General features: G+C 39.1%; 1 protein-coding gene across 4 annotated transcripts in view; it reads right to left on the bottom strand.

Moving 5' to 3' along the window:
* Nucleotides 1-24,393, bottom strand: part of UGGT2 (UDP-glucose glycoprotein glucosyltransferase 2) — a 428,047-nt gene that overhangs the window by 58,062 nt on the left and 345,592 nt on the right. Inside the window, exon 33 of one of the 4 annotated variants that reach the window (XM_088458966.1) lies at nucleotides 11,703-12,329. The exons of the other annotated variants lie outside the window; for them this stretch is intronic. Coding sequence (XP_088315092.1) covers nucleotides 12,317-12,329 — 13 coding nt within the window. The 3' untranslated portion in view covers nucleotides 11,703-12,316. Of the gene's footprint in view, nucleotides 1-11,702; nucleotides 12,330-24,393 lie in introns of those variants that run through there. 4 annotated transcript variants of the gene reach the window in all.

The raw sequence follows: 24,393 nt of genomic DNA, 5'->3' as shown, positions 1-24,393 counted from the left end.
ATACTTTAAATAACAACAGATTTATGTGTATGATAAGAATCATATTAGATCCAATCGGAAACAGTTGGCAAATATCATATAGTCAATCAAAGCGTATGCAAAAATATTCAATTTCTTTCTTAAGAAATAATGCAATACTATCCCCTAGCGAAAATATATAGAATAAAGTTATATCAAATTTAAAGGAGAAAGTTCCTTAATGAAAGTAAGCAGCAGTCACCACGGCAATACCAAACCTAAATAGCAGCTCATCAATTCCCATGGTCTTCAAAAAAGAGATGGTCATCTTCATAGTGCAAAATATCATGTATGTAAATCTAGAAACACTTAGTATACGATACAATTAAGACAGTATACGATATAGAGCAACCATATTCCTGTACAAAATAATAACATGTAAGAGTATTTGAACACCAATGTGATTCAGTACTGGGTTAAAAATTAAGACTCAGTACTAAGGCAATAATGAAAATTACGTGATGATCAATAAGAGCTTATTAATAATCTTTTGGCAGTCAGTAGTGTGAATCATACTTTTGTATACACAATTGAGCCTGTATTTGGACAGAGATCAGTATGATCAGATCCTAGATAATTAGATTCAGAAGTAAATTACCCCTATTCACCTCACATAGACAAGTGGCTGCTGCATATTATGTGCAGATGCAAAGAGTAATAGTGAGCGGACTTGCTGAGACTACATAGTGGTATAGAAGAAAGTAAGTGATATCTGCTTTTCAGCGATCCTTCCAGCGTCTGTCTGTTACATAGTATTGCAGTCAGACAATCTGTAGTCCCAGGCTAAATGAAATATCAGAAATTCAAGCTGCAAGAAAGTGGGGGAAGGGAAAAGGACACTGGGCTGTGGTGCTGCTGCTCGAAGCATGTGTGCCTGTGCCACACAGAGAAGGAAGCGTTCGCACACAGCCAGATGATTTTTGCATTCTGCGCATGCGTACGCATTGCAGTGCGCGAACCAGTCCGAGCGATCGGGAAGCATTTGCTTGCTGCGCATAGACTACACAGCTGAGTGAGTGACAGGAGAAGTCGTTTGTGGGAGGTGACAGGGGTTGGTCTGAGAAAACTGGGAAGTGGAGGTGCGAATGCAGGCGTGCCTGAGCGGCTCAACGCCATTTCAGAGGCGTGCATAATAAAGACGTTGCATCGTAGTACACGTCACCTGGCAGGATTTTATACTGAAGTGCTCACAGTGCTTGTGGTAGGGTATGGTCTACCACAAGCGCTCCGTTTACTTCCGATTGTACCGATGGTTGCATACACTTCCTGGAGATGACGTGCGCAAGTGGGCGCCTTAAGACAGGCTGATGGGCGTCTGCATACACAGAGTGATCACACGCCAAGACATAGTGGGTGTGGTAATGCCTTGCCATGCGATTGCCTGCCTTTGCCAGATTTGTATACGCTGGATGCATGCGAACGCATCTAGCGAGCAGGTCTGAATCAAGACCTAAGAGTGAGCGTTCTCTGCCCAGGTCCCCAATCCCTGAAAGGAGAAAGTGTAACAGAACACAGTATATGGTTCTCTCTCCTAGGGCTGCCTGTTGCTGGTGCAGTGCAGGCTAGACCCAGGGAGTAAGAAACCAATTGTGCCAGTAAAAAGGGAAAGGGTACCTTAGCTGCTGCTATATGCCGGGTGACTGACTGCAAAGGGTGACGGCTGTGCCTCCATCCCCTCCAGCAAGTCGTACGTTTTACCGCATGGGGATTTGTCAATGGATGCCTGTGAGTTCCGAAACTTTGCAAGCAGATGCTATAGCCAAAAGAAAAATTACCTTCAAAGTGAGATATCTTAATGCCACAGTATCCAGTAGCTCGAAAGAAGGCCGCTAAAGAGTCTCCATCACAAAGTTTAAATCCCTTGAAGGAACAGGAGGGACATAATACTAGGACTGAATGTCAAGTATGCTCTGCAAAAAAGTCTGGTCTTCTGGAATGATGGCTAACCTATTTTGAAACAAGACAGACAGGGCAGACACCTGAAGACCTTCAGAAAAATGCAGCCTGCAAAAAAGCCAATAGATAGGGCAAACGAGAAACTTACAGTAAATAGCCACGATCTGGGATGCAACCAGTTTACAAGCTTGATTATGTTCTGGACCACAGACTTAGAGAACCCCTGAACTCTTAGTATCTGGGTTTCAAAGCTAGACAAGGTAAGCCTGGGTGCTGACAGGGTCCCTCATGAAGAAGGTCCAGATGAAGAGGCAGTCAGAAAAGTGGAGCAGCCATCACGTGGCGAAGCAGGAAGTAGCAATGACAACGAGGCCAATTCAGAGCAACCAAAATGACTGGAAGACCATCTCTTTAAAAACTTTATGTAGTACCCTGAACAGCATGGGAATCAGTGGAAAACATTACCCCAGCTGACGAGTCCAAGAGGCCGTCATAGCATCCATGAACAGAGCCTGAGGATCTATTGATCACGCTCCATAAGCTGTGAGATTTTTGTTTAGGCGGGAGGCCATCAGTTCCACCTCTGGGCACCCCCAATTGTCCACAATCTGTTGAAACACCTCCTGATGAAGTTCCCATTCCCTGAGTGAACAGTTTAGCAACTGAGAAAATCCGTCTGCCAGTTGTTCACACTTGGAATGTGAACCGCTGAGATGGTGTTAACCCATCTCTCCGCCCAACAATAAATGTGAGAGATCTCCATCAGGGTCCTGCTTGTTGATATAGGCTACAGTTGTCACATTGTCTAACTGTTTCCCAAATCGGGTGATCCTGGAGGACCTCTTGGGCCTGCATCAAGGAATACATGACTGCACTCTACTACAGAATATTTAAATTTGTATTTATAGTCTTGGCCTCTGACCAATGACCCTGAAAGCCACGATCTAGCACAACCACTCTCCAGCCTGACAGGCTGGCATCTATGGTGATTAACACCCAATCCCATACTGAAAATAGGGAGCCCTTCACCAGATTTGGAGTTTAAAGCCACTGCTCAAAAGACTGCCAGGTCTGGAAAGACAGCCAAATAATTGGCTGACAAGATACAATCCTGCCCTGGACCAATGGCGCATAATCTGCTATTGCAGAGGGTGAGCGTGAAACAGAGAATAAGGGACAGCCTCGAAGGAAGACACCATCTTCCCAAAAGCTGCATGCACCGACACTCGAAGAATCTGAAGATGTGACTTCACCAAGGCCTGAAGTTCTTGAATCTTTCATTATGAAAGACTCTCCATTTGAAAGTGTTAAACACCTAATCCAAGAATAACATCTCCTTAGAAGGAGTAAGGCTTGACTTGAGATAATTGATGATCCAGCCGTGTGACTCCAAAATGTCCACTGCAAGCTGTAGATGTTGAATCAGCAAATGCTTGGATGGAGCCTTGAACAGGAGATCGCCCAGATAAGCGATGATGGAGATGACTGTGAGACGCAACAAGGCCACCATATATGCCATGGTCTTTGTAAAAACATGGAGGGGGGGGGCGCGTGGATAGCCCAAAAGGAAAGACCTGGAATTGAAAATGCAGATTTCCTACTGCTAAACTGAGAAGTGAATGGTGAGCCTCGCAAATGGGGACATGGAAATATGCGTTCTTGATTTCTACAGACACCAGATACTCCTCTCCATCCATTGCAGCAATCACTGTATGAAGCGACTATCTTGAACTTGACTAAAACAAAGTAATGATTTAGATGTTTCAGATTGAGAATTGGACAAAACGACCCATCCGAATTGTCCACAAAAGAGAGACTTGAATAAAAGATTGCACCTATGACAGCAGAGCTGCCTTTCTGACCAAGTCTCTGGGAGAAAGGGTGACCTAAAATCTGCAGCAACAGGAACCCTCCAAGTCCGAAACATAGTCCCTGGACACAACTCCTCTGACCCAGATGTCTGGAAAATATTGACACCAGACTTCTGGAATTGAAGCAAATGAGCCCCCACCACCTGTGGGCTGTCGCATGTCCACAGGCTGCGGACAAAGGAAGTTCTGCCCTTGAAGCTTTGCCTACAGAAGAAGCTGGAGGAGCCCCAAAAGGACTGAGAACTACCTATGACAATATAGCAAGAGGAACGAAAATGAGAATCTTTCACCTTAGGAGCTGAGGCAGGAAAGTAAGGGCTTTTACCCTCTATGGCATGGGTGATGATCCTGGTAAGTTCTGACCAAAACAGTAAGTAATCTTCAAAAAGGAACCGCTTCCAAAGTCCTCTTTGATTCGTAGTGAGCGTCCCAAGACCTAAGCCAAAAAGCCTACCTGGAAGAATTGCAAAGGCAGATATCCGGGACTGCAGGGTGGCTGCCTATAGACAGAAGCCTCACAGATCTGATCCACCAAGTCCATAAGATTGGACACATTACCCTGTGTCTAGAGTCTATATGACAAATGCTCCTTCCTAGACTGAATAGTCTTATTGACCCAAGCAATGGTTTGAATGGCATGAAGGGAGGCATCCACGAAGGTAAATAAAAAATTTAGGCAATCCTTCTAATTTGATGTCTGTGTGGTCCTTAGGGGAAATCTCCCAAACCTTTGTGTCACCCTCAACAAAGGGGTAAAGGTAATTAAAAATTTGAGGAATCTGAAATATCTTATCTGGCTTAAGCCAAGCCTCCTTCAAAATGTCATCAAAATGAGACTAAGCAGCAAAAACCAATTTCGATTTCTTTTTACGCTTAAATAATGATGTAGCAGCACTTTACTCCGGAACTTCAGACTCTTGGAGGAATATTTACTAAAGTGAGAGTTTCTATAAGTGGAGATGTTGCCCATAGCAACTAATCAGATTTTGCTTAACATTTTACTAGCACCTTCTAGAAGATAATAGCTAGAATCTAATTGGTTGCTATAGGCAACATCTCCACTTCTAAAAACTCTCACTTTAGAAAATTTACCCCTCTGAGATTTAAAGTCTGATGCACTGCCTCAATTAAATCTGAGATATCAAGACAAGCAGGAACATCTTCTTCCAAATCTGATTAATCCAGTTTGGATCTTCTAATTTCCCTTCCTCCTGAGAGAAAGCTGCAGACTCTGAGTCCCCTGTAGCAAAGGCTAAAGTCTGCAAAAAGCATTTTCTAGGGGCTGAAGAAGCAACAAAACATTTCTCCATACACGTAGATATCTTAGATAAGCACTTGCCCATATTATGGACCAAAGCAGGCTCAATCGAAGAGTCCACAGAAACAGTCTGTGCACAAAGAAGAGAAGACTCCGAAATAGATTGAGACATAGGACCTCATTCAGAGCCGCTCGCAAAATGCTAGCGCTCGCTCTGAATGAGAGTGGCCGCTTCTCTGTAAAGAGCTGGCTTCCTGGCCACTCGCTAAGCTTTAGAGAGCGGCCAGGTTGATGGTCGCGATGGTCAAGACCATCGCGGCTTGCGACGAGACCCTTGTAGTAGGGTCTGCCGCAAGCCCCAGTGAGCTTTTGGCTCTAATAAAGTGATGTCAGTGGGGCCACCGCCAAACGGCAGGCATTCCTTTGGGAATGCCTCAGTTTGGCTAGCCACCCCCCCCACCCCGTCTACAAAATGGTGCGAGCTGTCGGTCACCATTGACAGCCGCCCCTTTTGTAGTGAGCCCTGGAGCGAGGGCTACACTTTTATCCACATGCTATTCATAGCCGAAAATTTTTCGCCTGGTACATTGCATTGACTTTCTGCCTAGGCGGAAAGTCTTTCTAACTGAATATGGGGTAAAACCAAAACAGGCGAAAATTACGTAATCGGCGAAAAAGTATCGGCTCAAATTGAATACGGGCCAGAGCTGTGATTTGCCTACATGCAAGGTTTGCTATAACTGTCATTTACAAAAGGTACAAATCTGTCCCTTTTCATAGCTTGCTCTCTTAAGCTGGGTAAACACTAAACGACGTGTGTACCCAGCAATGCGACACACGATCCCCCTGCCGTTGGGCTGACATATTGGGCGGTCCGTACACACTGGGTGGTCAGTACACACTGGGCGATCCGGTGCCCGACTGCCTGATATGCCGGCCACCGCCACATAGCGCTACACGGGATTATCATCCGCATCGCTTGATTTGACTGCATGTACTAAAGATCAGGCGATGCGGCCGATGACTCCATGGGAGCTCGCAACGCACAATATAGTGCATACACACTAGAGGATTTTAACGATTTTAAATTCCGATGCATCGGAATTTGCCAAATCGTTAACAAAATTGTCTAGTGTGTAGGGGCCATTAGGGAACTGCTGTATATTCATGATTTTAGTATTGTGGGACTGTAATTCAGCTGTAATGCAAGAGATGGCAAATATAAAACCTGCGTTATTAAGGATTCACAGAACACTGCTGTTTCCATAGACCTATACGGGAACAGCGATGTAGTCTAATATAATCCAATATACTCCTAAAATATAATTTTTCTGAGAAAGGCTTTGATAGCTAATGCCATTGCAGCCTATAGACCATCTTCGGATCCCTCCCCAGCAGCCTATATTTACACATGTGCAGTACACCTATTCTATTGTTTGCACTTTTGATCCCTACACATATTGCATAATCAAATTTTAATAAAAAGTTAAATAACTAATGATAGTGCTTAAGCAGCACTCAAAATAACAATGCAAAATAAAATGTGCTCCCTCAGTATGGATAAGATTTTAATAGATACATGTATTTGGAGATTTATGTTGTTTTCTTTTGTTTATGTGATAGAATCAAATTACTTAAAAAGTAAATGAAATTGTGTGAAAAGTAAAAAAAAATACATATAGACTAATGATCATTCCTGTCCATGTTTTATAATGAGGCTGGTGAAACACTGCGTTGATAGAGATAATCAGCACAAGTATTCAAGGAGCTGGCCATTTACACTGTCAATTATATGCAGGTAAATATCAAGCATAAATGCTAAGCTAAGCACGCAAGCCCATTAGACACCTATGCAATACTAGCAAAATTAAGTCATAGTGACTTAAAGCAGCACTATCTGTATAAAGCAATGATATTGCAAAATTGATTTAACTCATACTTACCTACTCTCCTGAAATGGTCGGGAGCCTCCCGAAAATCGGGTTGCGCTCCCGACCACCCGGAAGACTAGGCAAGTCTCCCGAAACCGGTCGCAGCCAGCCCACACCCCCCATTGCCGGCAACTTACTATGCAGTCTGGGGGATCAGATGACACGATTCGCGTTAATCGCGTCATGAAAAGCCCCGCCCCCCGCTATACAGTACCTGTATTACCGGCTCTGCACAGCGGTGCCAGGATGACGCGATTGAGACACCACGCCCCCCCGCTCCGCTCATCTGCTGTGTTCAGAGAGCCGACCTGGCTGTCCCCTCCCGGAAGGGACAGCCTAAAGGTAGGCAAGTATGATTTAACTTTTCATCTCCAACTCGCAGAGAAGCAGTGGTTTGCTTCATTAATATAGCCTAACTGTTTTTTAAGAGAGTTGGTACAGATCTGTGCACATACATCTATCCTCCGTGCGCAATAAGTCATGTTACACATAACAACCAAATCACCATTTTCAGAAATGGCTCATAAAGCCATGGATTAAAGTTAATATCGTTCATGTTCTAACATTGCATATAGACAAAAAAAAAATCAAAACAAATATTGCAACCAGACACTTTCTTTCATCGTCTAACTGCTAATCTCTGGATACACCAAACATAAGGCAGCATGGAGTGAGCAACTTTAGAATAATTCTCCAGGACTGTTCTGAGATAAACATATATAGCTTAATTATACTTTAGTATTCATAGCACAGAAGATATTAGAGTACAAATATAAAGTGCTCTAAAAATATTCCAACATTAGTTGATGCTATACTTTAGTAGAGGCAAGCTTTCATCCTTATCAAAGATTAACAGCACGGATATTTATGCCTGTTCACTTGCAAAAAATGGACCCATAACAATTTAAAAGGAGAAAAAATGTAAATATAACTTAATCATCTTTTGATAAAATGTCTGCATGATGTATCTTGGCATGCCCAATAATATTGTCATTTTACAACAGGCTCTGCTTATGAATTCATCTTTTTTAAGCCACAAAAGATTGTGTGACCTTGAAACATAAGGCATTCAAGCATATATGCTCATTTCCCTACCTTAACATGGCGGATAATAAATAATATTTATAACTCAAAGCAACAGCAGGAACTGCTCTTCATCGCAAAGAGAGGGCAATGGAGACAGAGCAAGACTGTTCTGGACACTTTTTTCATCACCCTCATTTCAACAGAAAATTATTCTCCTATGTTACAGGTAGAAATTGCCTGATTTAAAAAGTAAAGACTAAAAATATCTCATAAATAAGATGCAATAATAATTTAAGTTATTGGGACATGGTAGATGTATGCAATTTTTTTAGTTAGCTAATGTAGAGGAAAAATATGTTATTTTTAGAAAACGCTGTTTGGTTTGCAATGCGGTGGCCAGGTTCATTTTCATATTTACACTGAAATCAGTATTGCTGGTTATAACTTTTTTGGCAAAACCCTTGAAGAATTAATGTACATTAATGTAGAATAGAACTAATAGTAACTGATCCATCAGTTATCAGATCGAGTTCAGCATTTATCTATTAGTTCTGCCTTGCACATGTCAGGTCCTCCTGCATTTACCTGTGTCTTCCTTCCAGTAATTTATCCCTAGTGATATAATATAGATATAGCATTAAAATATTTTTTACAAATGGTCAATCTATAGAAAGCAAGAACAGTCCATCAGAAATGTCTAATTCTAGAGAGAGTAAAAAGAGAATTCTATTTATTTCTCAAGTACTGAATTGTTTTCTAAACTTCTGAAGGTAAGAGAAGTATGTAAAAAAACCTACTATTTTCATTTAAATTTAGTCTTATGGTGCATACACACGGTCAGATCTATCAGACGATCGTTGAACGATGAACTACGAATGATAAACGACGAACGATTTGAACGATTTTACCAACGATTTCATGAACTACGAACGATTTTAGACTGTATTAAAATGAATGAACATTGACCAAATCTGACTGCAAACACATCAGATGTCAGATATTGCTATCTGATAAACGGGAACGCATCGTTCATCGTTGCAGGGACACGTGAGATTTCTTTCAGATTTTTAAAATCGTTATTGTACAAATCTGAAGGAAAATCTGACCGTGTGTATGCACCATTAGAAAAGTTTTTTAAGAATTCTAAAAGTTAATGGACGTTTGCAAGTATATTGAAATATAACAACATGACAAGACAGTGTAGAGGGAAACCTAAAAAGACATTAACATAAAATAAACATGGCACTGGTTAACATAATTTTTCTAACAATGTAGGTGAACCTAATAGTATTTTCTGTGCTGAATTCAAACATTGTTTTATATTGTCTCTATCACGTAACGATTTTGAGTGACACCCAATTAACGTTTACAATATTAAGTTTATTAATACATACATAGTAACGATTAACTCACTTAAAATGTAGAAGTATGGAATTTGTTGCTGTATTTAGCCTCAGGAGCCTCCCTTTTAAGGGTTCAACAATAGTCAAGCAAGCATACTTCACTTGCCCTGATACCGCTTTTCCATTATGGAAATATCCTGGCGGAACCGTTCGCCATATTCATCGCTGACTGCTTCAAGATTTGTTGGGAAGACATCCAGATCCAACAAATGGATTTTCAAAGGCATGTTACATCCCATGGTCTTGTAAGATTTTCAGATATTGTCCACTATTTCTTTCGTAGTTGTCTGCCTTATGTATCCCTAAGAAGTTCTGGTAAATACTCTTGAAAGACACCCATGCAGCTTTTTCAGCCTGATTCAAATGACCATTGAAGCTCTCATCTTGAATCAGGTCTCTTATTTGAGGTCCTACAAAAGATCCCCTCTTTGATCTTTGTATCACTGATTCTCTGGATTTTGTTTTGTAAATCCAAGTGCACTTTGATCCTTTGGTTTAATAAAGTTCTTCATAAGACCAAGCATATACTGTATATGGAGAGGAGGTAGATATACATTTTCCAGATAAACATGTGGTGTACTGACAACATTCTTCTTTCCTGGGGTTAGTGATACTCGCTTAGCCACTGCTTCTAAGTGTAATGATTTCTCTGGTCTCTGTTGTCCCAAAAGAGTCTGGACGGTTAACATAATTTCTAGGCATTGTGCCACTTGGTATTCTACACACTATAAAATATATACTACTATAAATATCAACCCATGACAGAGAAAAACACAGCATTAAATGTTTACAGAATGATCTCTGACCAACTGGCTAGGAATTACTTGTCATCACTCCTATGACTCATGTCCAAAAAGCATCATCCAGCTGTACCCTTGTTAACTTATACTAATCTTCCCAGAACAATATAATGAAAGAAAACAATGGAATTTTTCTGCAGAAAAAAACTTTAAAACGATGGGTGATAGAAAGATTTTAAGACCATATTTTAAATCAGCGTAGAAAATACATATATAATACCACCTGAGGTGCCTGTGACAAAATCTGTGGGGTCTATTTACTAAGCAGTGTTAGGAGACATAGTGAAAAGTTAAGAGCGGATTGGCTGGCACCTTATCACTTTTCACTCTGTCTCCTAACGCTGCTTAGTAAATAGAATCCTGTGTCTTAAATGGCTGATTCACTGGTAAATAGACATTTTTGTTTGAAACAGTGCACTTTAAAAGAGTCACTATTTTCCCATCAGAGCGTTCCTGATTACTCTGACATTAACATGCATGCCAATCTTCACCTTAGGCAACCCATATGGCTGACCGTGGTTTGAATAGATCTCATAAAAGAGACAAGACAGTGAGTGGCCCAAGTTCCCACCACTGGATCCAAGTACTGTGGCTCCTGGCACTTCAACTACACACCATTAGTTCTAGGAGAGGTGTGCTCTCCACTGTTTTCCATGAGGCCCAACCCTCCACAAAGCCATGGTTATCCCTGGCTAGGGAACTCTCCTAAGCTATATTATAATACTTGGTGGAGCTCATATCTTAGATAGCTGGACTAGGCATAGTCTTGAGTGTTCTCCAGTATTAAAGTCCTGCTTTCTAGACAGTCAGTTCTAGGCTTCTTTGTGTTATGAATTGTGTTGCCAGTTGTGCTCCATTTAGTCTTGAAGAGAAAAGGACCTGCATTCTACTCCTGGGTGTCTGCTGACCTGGGTCCAGTTCCCAACAAATTGCATCCTTTAGAGTCTAGGAGGTGTTTTCCAGACCACTTTAACTCCTCATCCACACAGACAAAATTAGGACTCCTGGGGTCTTGAACAGACCTTCATTTCAGAGTCTGTGACTAGACGGAAGCATATCCAGGCTTAAACGGCAACTTTTCATATAGTCCCCCATCAGATCACTACTTGTGCTCTTCCTGACATCCACCAGAGGCAGGGAGCCTACACCATCCCAACTGCAGACTAACAACTACTACAAGCAGCACAGATTACTATTGATTTTGACACTACAGAGCCTAGATTTCACTGTCACGTCTTAATAGATTAGTAGATATACAGTTGAACCAAAGTCATCTTATTACATTTTTGTGAACTTGGTCAACCCTTCAACTGTAGATTAGATCAGCTATTGCTTAGACTGAACCAACAGTTAAATGCAGTGGCGATAGCAATTTCCTACATATAACGTTAAATTGTATTCTAACCTTTTGAACATCTCATTATACACATCCCACCAGCATCTAGCCAGTTAAACACCATGTGAGGAAACTGCACCTTCATGATAAAACTTACTTTCCTCCATGCGGACTGATACAAAAGGACCTCCTTTTTCTATCTGTTTTCCAGGTTACTCTTCTGAGTTAGAGAATCTTCACTTTCACCCTGCCAATTGGCGAGAGCAATGGGTTGTCGTCTCTCCCGGTATCTCGTTTGACAAGATGACAATACATTATTAAGTACAACATAAGATGACTTATTGGTACGTATTATAGTTGACTGTTCTCATAGGATCTTTGTCCCTTTGCAGAAATATGTAACTTTGACTGCAGTTCATTTCAAAGACAGACTAATATGTAAATGATATTTTTCGGATTACTAAACTGGGTACACACTAGATGATAAACTGGACAATTTGATGATTTTAGACGAATTGGAATATCAAATCATCCACATCATCTAGTGTGTACGCACTATTGCGCTCTCCTGCATCTTATTATAATTGAAATAGTTTCATTGGGTCTTACTGCACGTTCAATCACATGATACTGAATGCGGCACAGTGCATATTAACCACTTGCCTGGTGTGGTGGCATCAGACGCAGCCAATGTCATTAAGAACTATCTTCAGCGTAAAGAAGTACAAGGAGTCCCGTAAGTGATGATATGGCCTCCACAGAGCCCTGAACTCAACATCATCGAGTTTGTCTGAAAAGACAGAAGGATTTGAGCAAGCCTACATCCACAGAAGACCTGTGGTTAGTTCTCCGAGATGTTTGTAACAACCTCCCTGTCAAGTTCCTTCAAAAACTGTGTGAAAGTGTACTTAGAAGAATTGATGCTGTTTTGAAGGTAAAAGGTGGTCATACCAAATATTTATTTGATTTAGATTTCTCTTCAGTTCATTCACTTCGCATTTTGTTAATTTATAAAAATAAACTATTAACACTTCTATTTTTGAAAACATTCTTAATTTGAAGCATTTTTTCCACACCTGCCTAAAACTTTTGCACAGTACTGTATAGCTCTATAAAGTCTATTTTATATTTATATATATATATATATATATATATATATATATATATATATGCAAACCAACATAGAATATCCCCCCTCTAAAAAGAGGGTTTTCAGAGGACGAGGGAACAGAAGAGGAAAAAACAAACTACAACATAAAAAGGCGAGGGAATATGCGATACCAATAGATGACAATGATCCAAAAAAACAGGGCATTTTCAATCTATCTGATCAACCATTATCCCAATCAGATGTTACCCTACGGCACAAACTAATGGTTTTCAACTGTTTACTGATCTAAACAAATTTGTTCGTAAATCAACCTTAAAGAGGCATTTTTTAAAGAAAAATTCAGGAATTATAAAAAATTTTAACAGTACCTCGAAATCCGTTCTGAGACCTGTATCAAAATATAATCCACAAGAATCAAGGACTAGCCATATTGATACATTCTATGAGATGGTTAAAAAATACTTATGTAAAGATAATTTTAAGAACAATAATAAAAGTAATTTGAGTAATTTTGACAAACATTCTAAAAGTCTAATGATAATTTAGTTTTTAAACAGGCAGATAAAAGGCGGCGGTTTAGTTATTATGAACCGCACAGATTATGAAAATGGAGGCTTTTAGACTATTGGGGGATATAAACTCATACCAATTATTATCTAAGGATCCCACCAACTAATTTTTAAACCAATTAAAACCCCTTTTAAATAACGGACTAAAAGATAACATTTTCAATAAAGATGAATATGACTTTTTAAATAAAAATAATCCAGTCATCCCGACGTTTTACTTTTTGCCAAAGATACATAAGCAATTAATAAACCCTCCAGGGAGACCGATTATATTGGGTATTCGACTCCCTAACAGCTAATACCTCTGAGTATGTAGAAGTATTTTTAAATAAGTATGTTAAGGATTTGAGATCTTATATTAAAGATACGACTGCTGTTTTACAAACCTTGAAAGAGCTAACTTGGAAAGAAAGTTTTATGTGGGCTACCATCGTCATACAGTCACTGTATACCTCGATTGTACATGAGAAGGGGGTCTCATCATGTAGGAATTTTTTAAATGAGGATCCCACGTTAAGTACTGAACATAAGGATTTTATTTGCAATTTGATTGCTTTTATATTAAAACAATTTTAAATTCCTAGAAAGTTTTTATTTACAAGTCTGCAGAACGGCTATGGGTACCGTTTTTGCTCCCAGCTTCGCTAACCCTCATATGGGAATCTGGGAGCAGAGATATATTTATGAAAATAACCCATTTAAGAGTAATATTGTCTTGTATAAAATATATATAGATTATGTTCTGTTGATTCCCCTGATCTTTTTACTGATTTAATGACATATATTAATAATGATGAATATAATCTAATTTTTACATCAAATTTAAATAAAGACTCAATAGAATTTTTAGATCTAACTGTCCTCAAATGGAGATGAAATACAGAAAACTAGTAAAATCAGTAGACATGAACAGTTATGTTCATTATAAGAGCAGACATGCTAAACATTGGAAGGATAATATACCCTTCTCGCAATTTTGTCGCATTAAGCGTAACTGCAATAAAGAGGATATATGCGAAAAAAAAATCAATATTTACAGAAAAAGATTTACAGATAGAGGTTATCCTGAAGAACTAATTGAAAAAGCCATGATGAAAACTGAAAATGTGGATAGAAATAAATTGTTAGAATATAAACCTAGAGATGAGCAAAACCCAGATCAAATTCTTTTTATCATGATTATAATAATCAGGATAGCAGAATCAAGAAAGTACTTCAGAAATATTGGGGCCTCTTAAAAAATGACCCGGCACTTTCTAGGATTTTACCTGATAAACCACAACTTGTTTATAGAAGGACACGTAATTTAAAGGATATTTTAGCTCCTTTTAGCTCCTAGCATGCTTCAGTCTACAAATCCAGATAATAGATGCATCTGGGGAACAAAAATAGTAGGTTCATACAAGTGCGGTCATTGTAATATTTGTAAATTTGCACATCCCACACCTTGCACTTTTTCAAACTCAGATAATTCAAAGTTTTAAAATTAAATTGCAATAGCACGAACGTTATTTATCTTTTAGAATGTGGGTGTGGACAGAAATATGTGGGGAAAACAAAACGTCCTCTAAAGATCCGCATCCAGGAACATGTCAGGAGCATCAAAAATAAACAAGATTTTCATGCAGTGCCCAAACATTTTTTAAATCATCATAATGCAGATCCTAGAAGTTTAAAATTCAGTGCAATAGAACGTGTCAAATTAGGAAGCAGAGGTGGAGATTTGGAAAATAGGTTATCCAGAAGGGAAATGTATTGGATTTACAATTTAAATACCTTGTTTCCCAAAGGTTTAAATGAAACTTATGAAATTGCCATGCTAGTTTTTTATTTATATTTGTTCCATAAGCTTTTGACCTACCTCCCATGAGTCTGAGGAACAGCACATGCTCAGATGAGTGCTACGGCAGCCATCTTTCCTAATTGGAATAATCAACCTAATTAATACAGGTATATAAGGGGCCTTTGGGTGACATGTAGATATCCTCCTGAAGAAGTCTTGCCATTTGACAGTTTGACGAAACGCATTGAGTTTCTGGTGTGAGGAGTAGTCCATACCCTGCGTTTAGTGACCTGACTCAGCTAAGCTCAAAATTCTGTTCTTTGATGTACGTTTTAGATGCTGTTTTATTAAATGTGATTTTTTTTTTATATATTACTCATTGGTACCCAGAGTTTTGAAGGAAGATTTTATACTCCTGGAATAACTATACAGTTTTGATATTCACACACTAGATAGCGCTACTGTTTCACTATTGTTGAACTATTATTTGGACTTTTGGAACAACGGTCTTGTATTGGAAACTTTAAAGCTGCCACTCAATATGAATGAGGAGTGTATCCCCGCTTTTTTTTTTTAGAGTGTGGTACTGTAAGAAGGACTTTATTCTATTATCCTGGACTTCCACCACTTGTTTTTAGTACAATTCACCACTGCTATTTCATTTTATATATATATATATATATATACATATATTTATTTATTAAGGATGTGCGCCGACCCCGTGTTTTGGTTTTGGATCTGTTTCTCCTCGTGTTTTGGATCTGGATTTGGTTTTGCCAAAACCTTGCATGTTTTGGTTTTCAATCTGTATTTTAAAAAAAGAAAAATTGTATAAAAACTGCTAAAATCACATCATTTGGCTTTTGTTTTTTGTTCCTACAGTATTATTAACCTCAATAACATTAATTTCCACTTGTTTCCAGACAATTGTGACCACCACACAGCTCACAATATTGTTTTCATCTGGTTTAGGCCCAAAATTTGCACCAAGCTAGCTGGTTGACTAAGATAAGTGGGAGCAGTGGGCGGCACAAACATGTGGCAGTTCAACTTTCAACATGGCACATTAGGCAGGGACAGGAAGGGTTGATTGGTAGTAAATTAAATTTTTTGATTCCAAAGCAAATTTATGAGGACGGAGGGAAGAGCATGGGTGAACAAATATGTCCCATGCTTTGCCCACAAAATCAACTTGGTGGTTCAGAATATTTTTTTTTAAATTAAAGGGGTATGCAGGAAATGGTTTCTGTGGCCACAAACATTTCTAGACATTTTTGGAATTCAGCAACCGCATGTCAAAGATTGCAGCAGCAGTGGCAGTTCAACTTCCGACATGGCACATCAGGAAACAAATGTTTTTATTATTCAAGAGGCCTGAGGGAGTTGGAGTATGTATGTAGTTGAAGGCAGGGAAAGGAAGATTTGATTAATAGTAAATTTGTATTTAATTTTTTTATTCCGAAGCAAATATATGAGGGAGGGAAGGCATTTACAAAAAAATATTTAAATTATTCACATCAGTCCTTGCTCCAGAAGAATCCTTTAGCACTAGGACTACTGCTTCTGCTGGGAGTGGATTTTCATCCCAGAAAGGGACCAGGAAGACTACTAGTAGTACTTTAAAAATAATTGACTGTTAAACAATCCTTTGCAGTCACCCAGTTGCATAGCGGATCACTGACGCCATAACATCTATGCTGGTATTAGATGTGCGTCCAATATCTGCCAATAATGCAGTGGGTTTTAGACAGTTAATTGAGGTCCTGTGTCCCTGCTAACAAATCCCATCTAGATTCCACTTCACTAGAAAAGCAATTCCCAACCTGTACAGGGACGTTAAAAAAAAAAAAAAAAAACGTACTTAGTGGCCTCCAAAATGCCATTGTACCCACTGTCCAGTTAACCACAGATAGGTGGACAAGCTGAACAGAGTAAACACAAGATTTAAGATATAAGGTTTAAGTCATATGTTGTGTCTTTTTTCCAAATGGAGACAGATCTGAAGAGATGCATAGAGCTGTTGGCAAGCAAATTGTCAGCTGAAGTGGCACGTGATGCAGCGATGACATCGCCTTCAGTTTCTGCCGAGAAAAGACTAAAATTTCCCAAAAGACCCACTGGTGATGCAGATGAGTCAACACAAAAACTTTTTGTATGGATACGCTGTACATGATGTAACAGGGAGGAGATTCCTAGATGGTTAAGGTTCCTACCTCTACTTACTCTGACTTTTACAAAGGGTACAGATGACTTGACAATTGTTGTCCAGATTTGGGTAGAAATAATTCCACACATTTGTTTTGTGCCCAGTCATGACAATGTGCTTTTCCTTATCATGGGCAATAACAGTTTCTTCCACTGGTGCCTGACTTACACAAACAACATTCTCATCAACATTATCCTTATTAGCGTCAGCTACATAAATATCCTTCTCAACCTGGTGCACTTCCACAGAAGCATCCTCGATTTCTATGTCAGCATGTTCACTTGTGCTTACATCATCAAAAGAGGCAGAACCACCAGTCATAAATAAAGCCCAAGGCCTTAGCCTTTCCTTGCCACTTCATGCGGTGAAAAGCATATTGCCAATTTTATGTCTTTATGCAGCTAAGTTTCCCTTTGATGTTTTTTCTTTACCACTGTAAAAGATTGGTTCTTGATATTAGATGTCCTGACTTAAGCCCTGTATGCCCTCAGGCATCGATTTTAATAGATGATGTACATGGACTAGTATTGTCATGACTGGTGGCAATGCAGCAGCTCCAGCACAAGTATGTGGTTCCTGCTCTCCTCTCAACTGATCATTCTCCATATCAACAAACACGAATGAAGTGGGGTAAAACACACACGTCATTTTGTACCAATTTTAAATATTACACTGCGGTATCGACCTACAGTGTCACAAGATTTTTTATGAATAAGAAAAGAACAACACACTGCACTGCTACTAAGTGGTATCGCAGTGTGTTATTCTTATTCAAAAATAAACTTGTGACACTAAGTGGTATTGCAGTTTGTAATTCTTATTCAAAAATAATCTTGTGACACTTAGTGTCATAAGATTTTTTTATGAATAAGAAAAGAACACACTGCACTACCACTTAGCGTCACAAGATTTTTTAAAATTAATTTTGTTGTGGTCTTGTAGTCGTAGTGTAGACTAATCATTTATTCACGATTGAGGAAAGAAGTGAAAAGTTGAATATTAGACTGCGCTACCACTTAGTGTCACAATATTTTTTATGAGTAAAACACTACGCTACCACTTGCAGTGTCACAATATTTTTTATGAATAAGACTAACACACTGCGCTATGACTTATAGTGTCACAATACGTGGACAATAAACTGCGGTCTGGACGACAGTGTCACCAAACAATAATAGCGCAGCTAAGTTGCTAACGCACACACACAAAAAAACACTTATTTTTTTGACACTGGGGAAGAGCACCCCTGAATGAGGCAGCAGCCCCTTGATGAACAACACAGACAGCATCCCTTCTTTATGGACAAAAAAGCACCCCTGTCACGTGTGGACAGACCCCCTGCAAAGTCGCAAATACGTGGACGATAAACTGCGGCAGTGTCACCGGACAATAATAGCGCAACTAAGTTGCTAACGCACACACACACGCAAGAAAAAAAAAAAGAATGAAAAAAAACAAAAAATTTTTTACAGTGGGAAGAGCACCCCTAATTGACAGAGCACCCCCCCCCCCTGGACAACACGGCACCCCTTTATGGACTGCAGCCCTAGTCTGATGGACAGGACAAAAACACAGCAGCAGCCACAGTTAATTGACACAGCAGCTGCAGCACCCACTGAAGGAAGTCCCACTTTATATACTGCAGCCTAGGCCCCTGTATGGACAACACAGCAGCAGCCTTCAGGCCAAGACTCCAACTGGACACACACACTGAGTGACTGACATTGACTGACTACACGTCTGCTAGCTTCTCTCTCCACAGCCAGAGTTAAAATGGCGCCGATTGCGGGAAACTTTATATAATTCAAAAGCCGTGAGAATCCGACAGCGGGAGGATGACGTTTTGCCTCTGAGTCAGGTGGAAAATCCTGTACACAGCAATAAAGGTGGCACTCAGGTGGTCTGAGTGCCACCAATATTGCTGTGCACTTTTGTATTGTTGGAGGAAGGCACCGGCCACACATTTGCAGCTATTTAGGCTATAGTGGCGAGTATTTGGATATATATATATATATATATATATATATATATATATATATATATACACACACACACACCTAACCTCCACTCCGTCTATTCCCAGCTTATTTTTTAAAACTAGAAAGTAATTTTTTTCAAAAATGTCCCCAAAATGGTAATTTTTTTTCATCACATTGTGTAATTAATAGCTATATAAACTTGCTTTAACATTTTTTTTTAAAGAAATTATGTTGAATTAGGTGTAAATATCTCTTATTTGCGTGATTAGCTAATAATTTTTTTTTTACAATTTTGTGAACGTTTTTTTTTTTAAATATTAGCCAGTTAAGTGGTTACTGAAGGGCGGAACGAGTGATCATTTCTGTCCCCAGTACCCCAACCAGCTCATTTTTTCCAGGTCACCTACCAGGTGCACAGGTGAGGTCATTACTAACTGACACATTGAAAGATCCTCAGGTGGAGATAATTATTTCATTGTGATTCTGTGAGGAGACCTGGAAAACACGTACTGTTTAGGGTCCTGAGGACTGAGTTTGAGAACCTGTGGTCTAGGGGTAAATTTACTAAAGTCAGAGTTTTTAGAAGTGAGTTTTAGAAGAGATGTTGCCCATAGCAACCAATCAGATTCTAGCTATGATCTTCTAGAAGGTGCTAGTTAAATGTTAAGTAGAATCTGATTGGTTGCTATGGGCAACATCTTTTCTAAAACTCACTTCTAAAAACTCTCACATTAGTAAATTTACCCCCTAGTGTGTACTGGCAATCTTGCATGGTCCGGGGTAACGGGTAATTGCCCTGACCATATGGTTAAGATTGCCAGGATGTTTAATGTGTACCCCGGCTTTACTCTGTTCTTCCTTCAATGATCATATAATTTAGGACAATCTTCTGTTTCTTAACTGTACCTTGGTTCTGGTATAAGGTTTATTTTTATACATATTATTAAGCTTACAGAGGCTTATGCTGAGTTGTGTCAAATTTGAATCTCAAATGAAACCGCATATGCCCATAAAGACAAGATTTTGCGTAGCTTGCAGAGCTGGCTATATACACAAAATTTATCCAGACTGGCAAGGGTAGCCATAAGCACCTTTATGTGCTTGGTTCACACCAGGAGATGTGGTTTCATTTCAAAGTAAATTAGACCAGTTTCTAACTAATCCCTGGTCTGACCACTCCATTGTCATATCTTAATTTGTTCTCCTCACAACAGAATCGCACAGAGGTTAAAAGATACTCCATTGAAAATTCTGGACTGCCAAACAATAACATCTGGTAGTGACACCAGTATAACCATAGAATGGGAAGCTCACAAAAAGAGTGATTTGAGATAGAATAATTAGTAGTGCAACCCAGCAAAAACAGTGCTTAGAAAATAAAAAAATTCCTCCACTGTATAATCACTCAAATTACTACACAGACAAAAACCCTCTAAAAAGCATTACCAAAAACTCTTGGCTGCTAAATGTGAACGTAATAGCATCTTATTTAGAAATAATGGAAAATTTCCTTTGCTGGCTTGGCCAGCATTTCTATGAATAGAGTTACAAGGCGGACACTATGTTTGTACCTCAGTTTAAGGCACAAAGAGTTTCCCATGTCATCCAGTTCATTAAGGGTGATAAATGGACCCCTTAATACTATCGCAGTAATATAATTTACATTTTAAATAACTACTGTGCATCATTATACAATGTAGACAATCGTAGTGCTTTTAATGGTGGGATGACCAGCAGAATTCAAGTATAACTATCCTCAAGCAATTTACCAAAACTTGACACAGTAACATCCAGCCACTTTAGAAGAGACATCATTGAGGGGGAAATTAAGAGTGCTATAATCTCAATCTGTACAATGGAATTTAGAGTGTAAAAAAAAAAAGCTGCGGCAGCTGCATCATAGCACTTCATATACAGATTCGGACTCCGTTGTACACAGATGTACAAGTGTCACTTAGTAATTTAATCAGTGTAGTCTCACTAAACAGGTTTGCTGCATCACACTGCTACTAAGACATACATTCAAGCAAGAAATATGCTCATTGTAGGCAGAGTCGCACAGGACCTGGCGCAGAGAAGGGCTATTTGGCGCAACTGCAGCAATAGTGTATGAGGACACATCTGTATGCTATAGTATTAGTATAACTGTGAGGAATTAAGAGGCATTCCAGCCATCACAAGTGGCTGCTGATCATCATTGTTCTCATTTTGCATCAGGAGCTCAAACAACCGCCAGTGAAGCATCTCCAAAAAGGCACATACTGTATGTGTCTTTCTTGTGGTCAGCGACAGCAAAATACAGCTCAGTCAGAATGACGGGGATGTATAAGAATCTTTTGAAACTGCCCGGGCAGTCCCCTGTCTACAAGGTGCACTGATCCTGCGCACCAACAAAAAACTAAGTACCTGTAGCCAGGGGCGGGGTATATATGGAGGAGGACCCAGTGCATCCTGGGAGCTAAAGCTTGTAACTGTTTGGTGCCTGGATCACTCCAACCACATACCCCAAGGTAATTCCTGTGGACCCTATGGAACCCGAAGAAGAAAGAAGCAATTTGCCACTGAGGAACCTTCCTCTCTAGAGAATCACCTGGTCACCCTGTTTAGTTGTTCTCTGGGTCTCCTCACACATACTGATACCATCAAAGGAAAATTAAATGCATTACTAACTTGTAAAGCAGAAAACACGTTTAAATGATAAGTTTAACAAAGCAGACATTCTGTTATCCAACACTCTCTTCTCTTGCTAACCCCTTACCCATTATACACTGCAGTACATTTTACTCTCCCCCACCCCCAAACACACACTGCACTGTTGTGGAATATGTCTGAGTTCCTGCATTACAATAATTCTCCTAGTTTTTAAATTTGTAAGGGGACTGTTAAGTATATATTTCATAACTCACACTGACATGATTATTGTATCATACTTCACCAAACATTACAACAAACTGGAATCTTTACTCCCAATCAGCTGTCAATCATGTCATATAATGACATTTGCCTATGTAGAATACATGGAGATTTCTTCCAGTATATTCTTGCTCCTGTTTTTGTCTTGTTTCCATAGCTGAGCTTATAAGCACGTCTTTATGGTTGTTTTGCTGGTGAATGTACAAACAGTAGATTTAAGGTGTCAAAAAAATCAATTTCAGTTAGATACAATTTGATATTAAAACCCCATTTTGCAATTCCCGACTGAAGATGATGTAGAGCTTGAAACAATGATTTTTTTAAAAATGCACACTTAAATAAGTTTTCTACTAAGTATATTACAAAATCTGTTCTAAAATATTAATGCTCTAAAATATTGAATACCTGCAGCAAGTTTTATTGGTACCTAAAATAAAGCTGTAAACAAACAATTCTGTAATTGAGTTCTGTTCCTGTGTTTCGCATTTGAATGATATATTAACAATTAAAGTGAAGAGACTTAGGGGAGAATTAATGAAGCAGCGGCTTCTGTAAGCCGCTGCTTTTTGGCGAGTTGCGAGTATTTCAAATGGCAGCCGGAGTCAATGTAAAGCACCCCAGGCTTTACACTGACTGCGGGTGCAGTTTTAAATATGGACCCACAACCTGCCGGGAAGTAGCGGCTTACAGAAGCCGCTGCTTCATAAATTCTCCCCTTAAAGTACATTGTAAGAATTTGTTATTAAAGGAGAATTCCAGACACAATATTTTTAGCATTAAAACCTCACTACCAATTTCAATAGTGACTGATACCTGACCCTTGGTTCACAGCTGCTGGTGAATATTAGTACACAAGGAACTTTTTATACCTGCAGACATTTTAAAAGCCATTTTCTCAGGCGGTTTGTTTTGCAGTTTTGCAAACCGCAACTTACTACTTTGCAAGATTTTCACGCTTTACATGTGTACGGCTTCAGAACGGACACTTTCATGTGCAGTTTTGTATTCGGTAAATATCAGTGTATGAATTGCACATAATACCGGCAAAACACATGAGATTTTGTTAATCTCCACCTTAGTGCTGAATTCAATTAGCCAGGAAAAGCCAATCCGCGATGTTTTCGCCGCATTCACCTGTTCTTAGGAGATACTTTTTCCATGCGCACTCCCGCTTATCTCCGTATTAAATTCCAAAAGGCGCAAAAAGGCAAACAGGGACTTTTCGACAGTTTCGCTATTGGCCGATTTCGCCTAAGATTTTGGGGAAATCAGTCTGTACTCCAGAAAAACCTGCACTAACAGCAGAAATCAATATAGAAGTGTTCTAATAGCCCTAATAAAAGTGTTTTGTGTTCTTAAATTTAAAGTGTCAGAATTTGCTGCTATATGCATAAGTGCTGAAAAATTCTAGAAAGCTATTTTTTGTGGGAAAAATAAGTACTGAAGTCAAATTTGGAATACATGAAAATGGGTACTAGCATATTTTGATGCCTCTAAAGTGAAAATACACCTGCTGCAGCCTCGTGCAATCCCCAAAACACCTGTCACAACCATATACTAACCCAAAGTACCACTTTTTTACCAATTTTCCAACACTTTTTTTAATTTTCACCCCAAAAATTACGTCATTTTTGGGGTCTCCTCAATTTTCTTTAAAGTTTTTTGGAGTGATTAGTCATTAAGGGCGGAGGGGGCGTGTCCAAAAGTTTCTGGACCAAATCCCCACATTTGCACCCCAAAATAGTGATTTTGCACTTCCATTTTGCATGCCTAAATTTTCTCCTGTTTTTTTCGGCTTAGGGGAAAACTAATTGAATACGGAGATAAGTTGTAAACAGGTGAAAAGTCCAAATCGGCGAAAACTTTTCTCCAAACTGCACTTTTTCGCTGCTAATTGAATACGGTCCTTAGTGTGTTATAGTATATTAGCTCTTGTAAAACAATACATATAGAAGCATATGTTTTTTCAGATACAGTCAAATGTTCATTCCCAATGAATACCAAATATTTTACCTTCCATATTTCAAAAGAAATACAAAACAGAATGTTTTATTTATTGTCAAATTACGTTATTTTCGCTTTATTGCTCAACTGTACTGTTTTTGGCAATCCAACAATAAAATGTTTTTTAAAAATTGTGTGATTTTCTTATTGATATGTTAAGTACATAGGAAAGATAATTATAACATTAAAAAATATATTGACTTGAGCATATAAATAATATAAGGAATATTCCAAAGACAGGATAGAGAAAATAGACTGCAAATACAGTACATATACAAATCCATACACT

Source organism: Taudactylus pleione, unplaced genomic scaffold, assembly GCF_031769625.1.
Source record: "Taudactylus pleione unplaced genomic scaffold, aTauple2 ptg000041l, whole genome shotgun sequence".
NCBI lineage: Eukaryota > Metazoa > Chordata > Amphibia > Anura > Myobatrachidae > Taudactylus > Taudactylus pleione.
The sequence above is the reverse complement of the archived record's forward strand: the minus strand, read 5'-3'. Positions and strand labels throughout refer to the sequence as shown.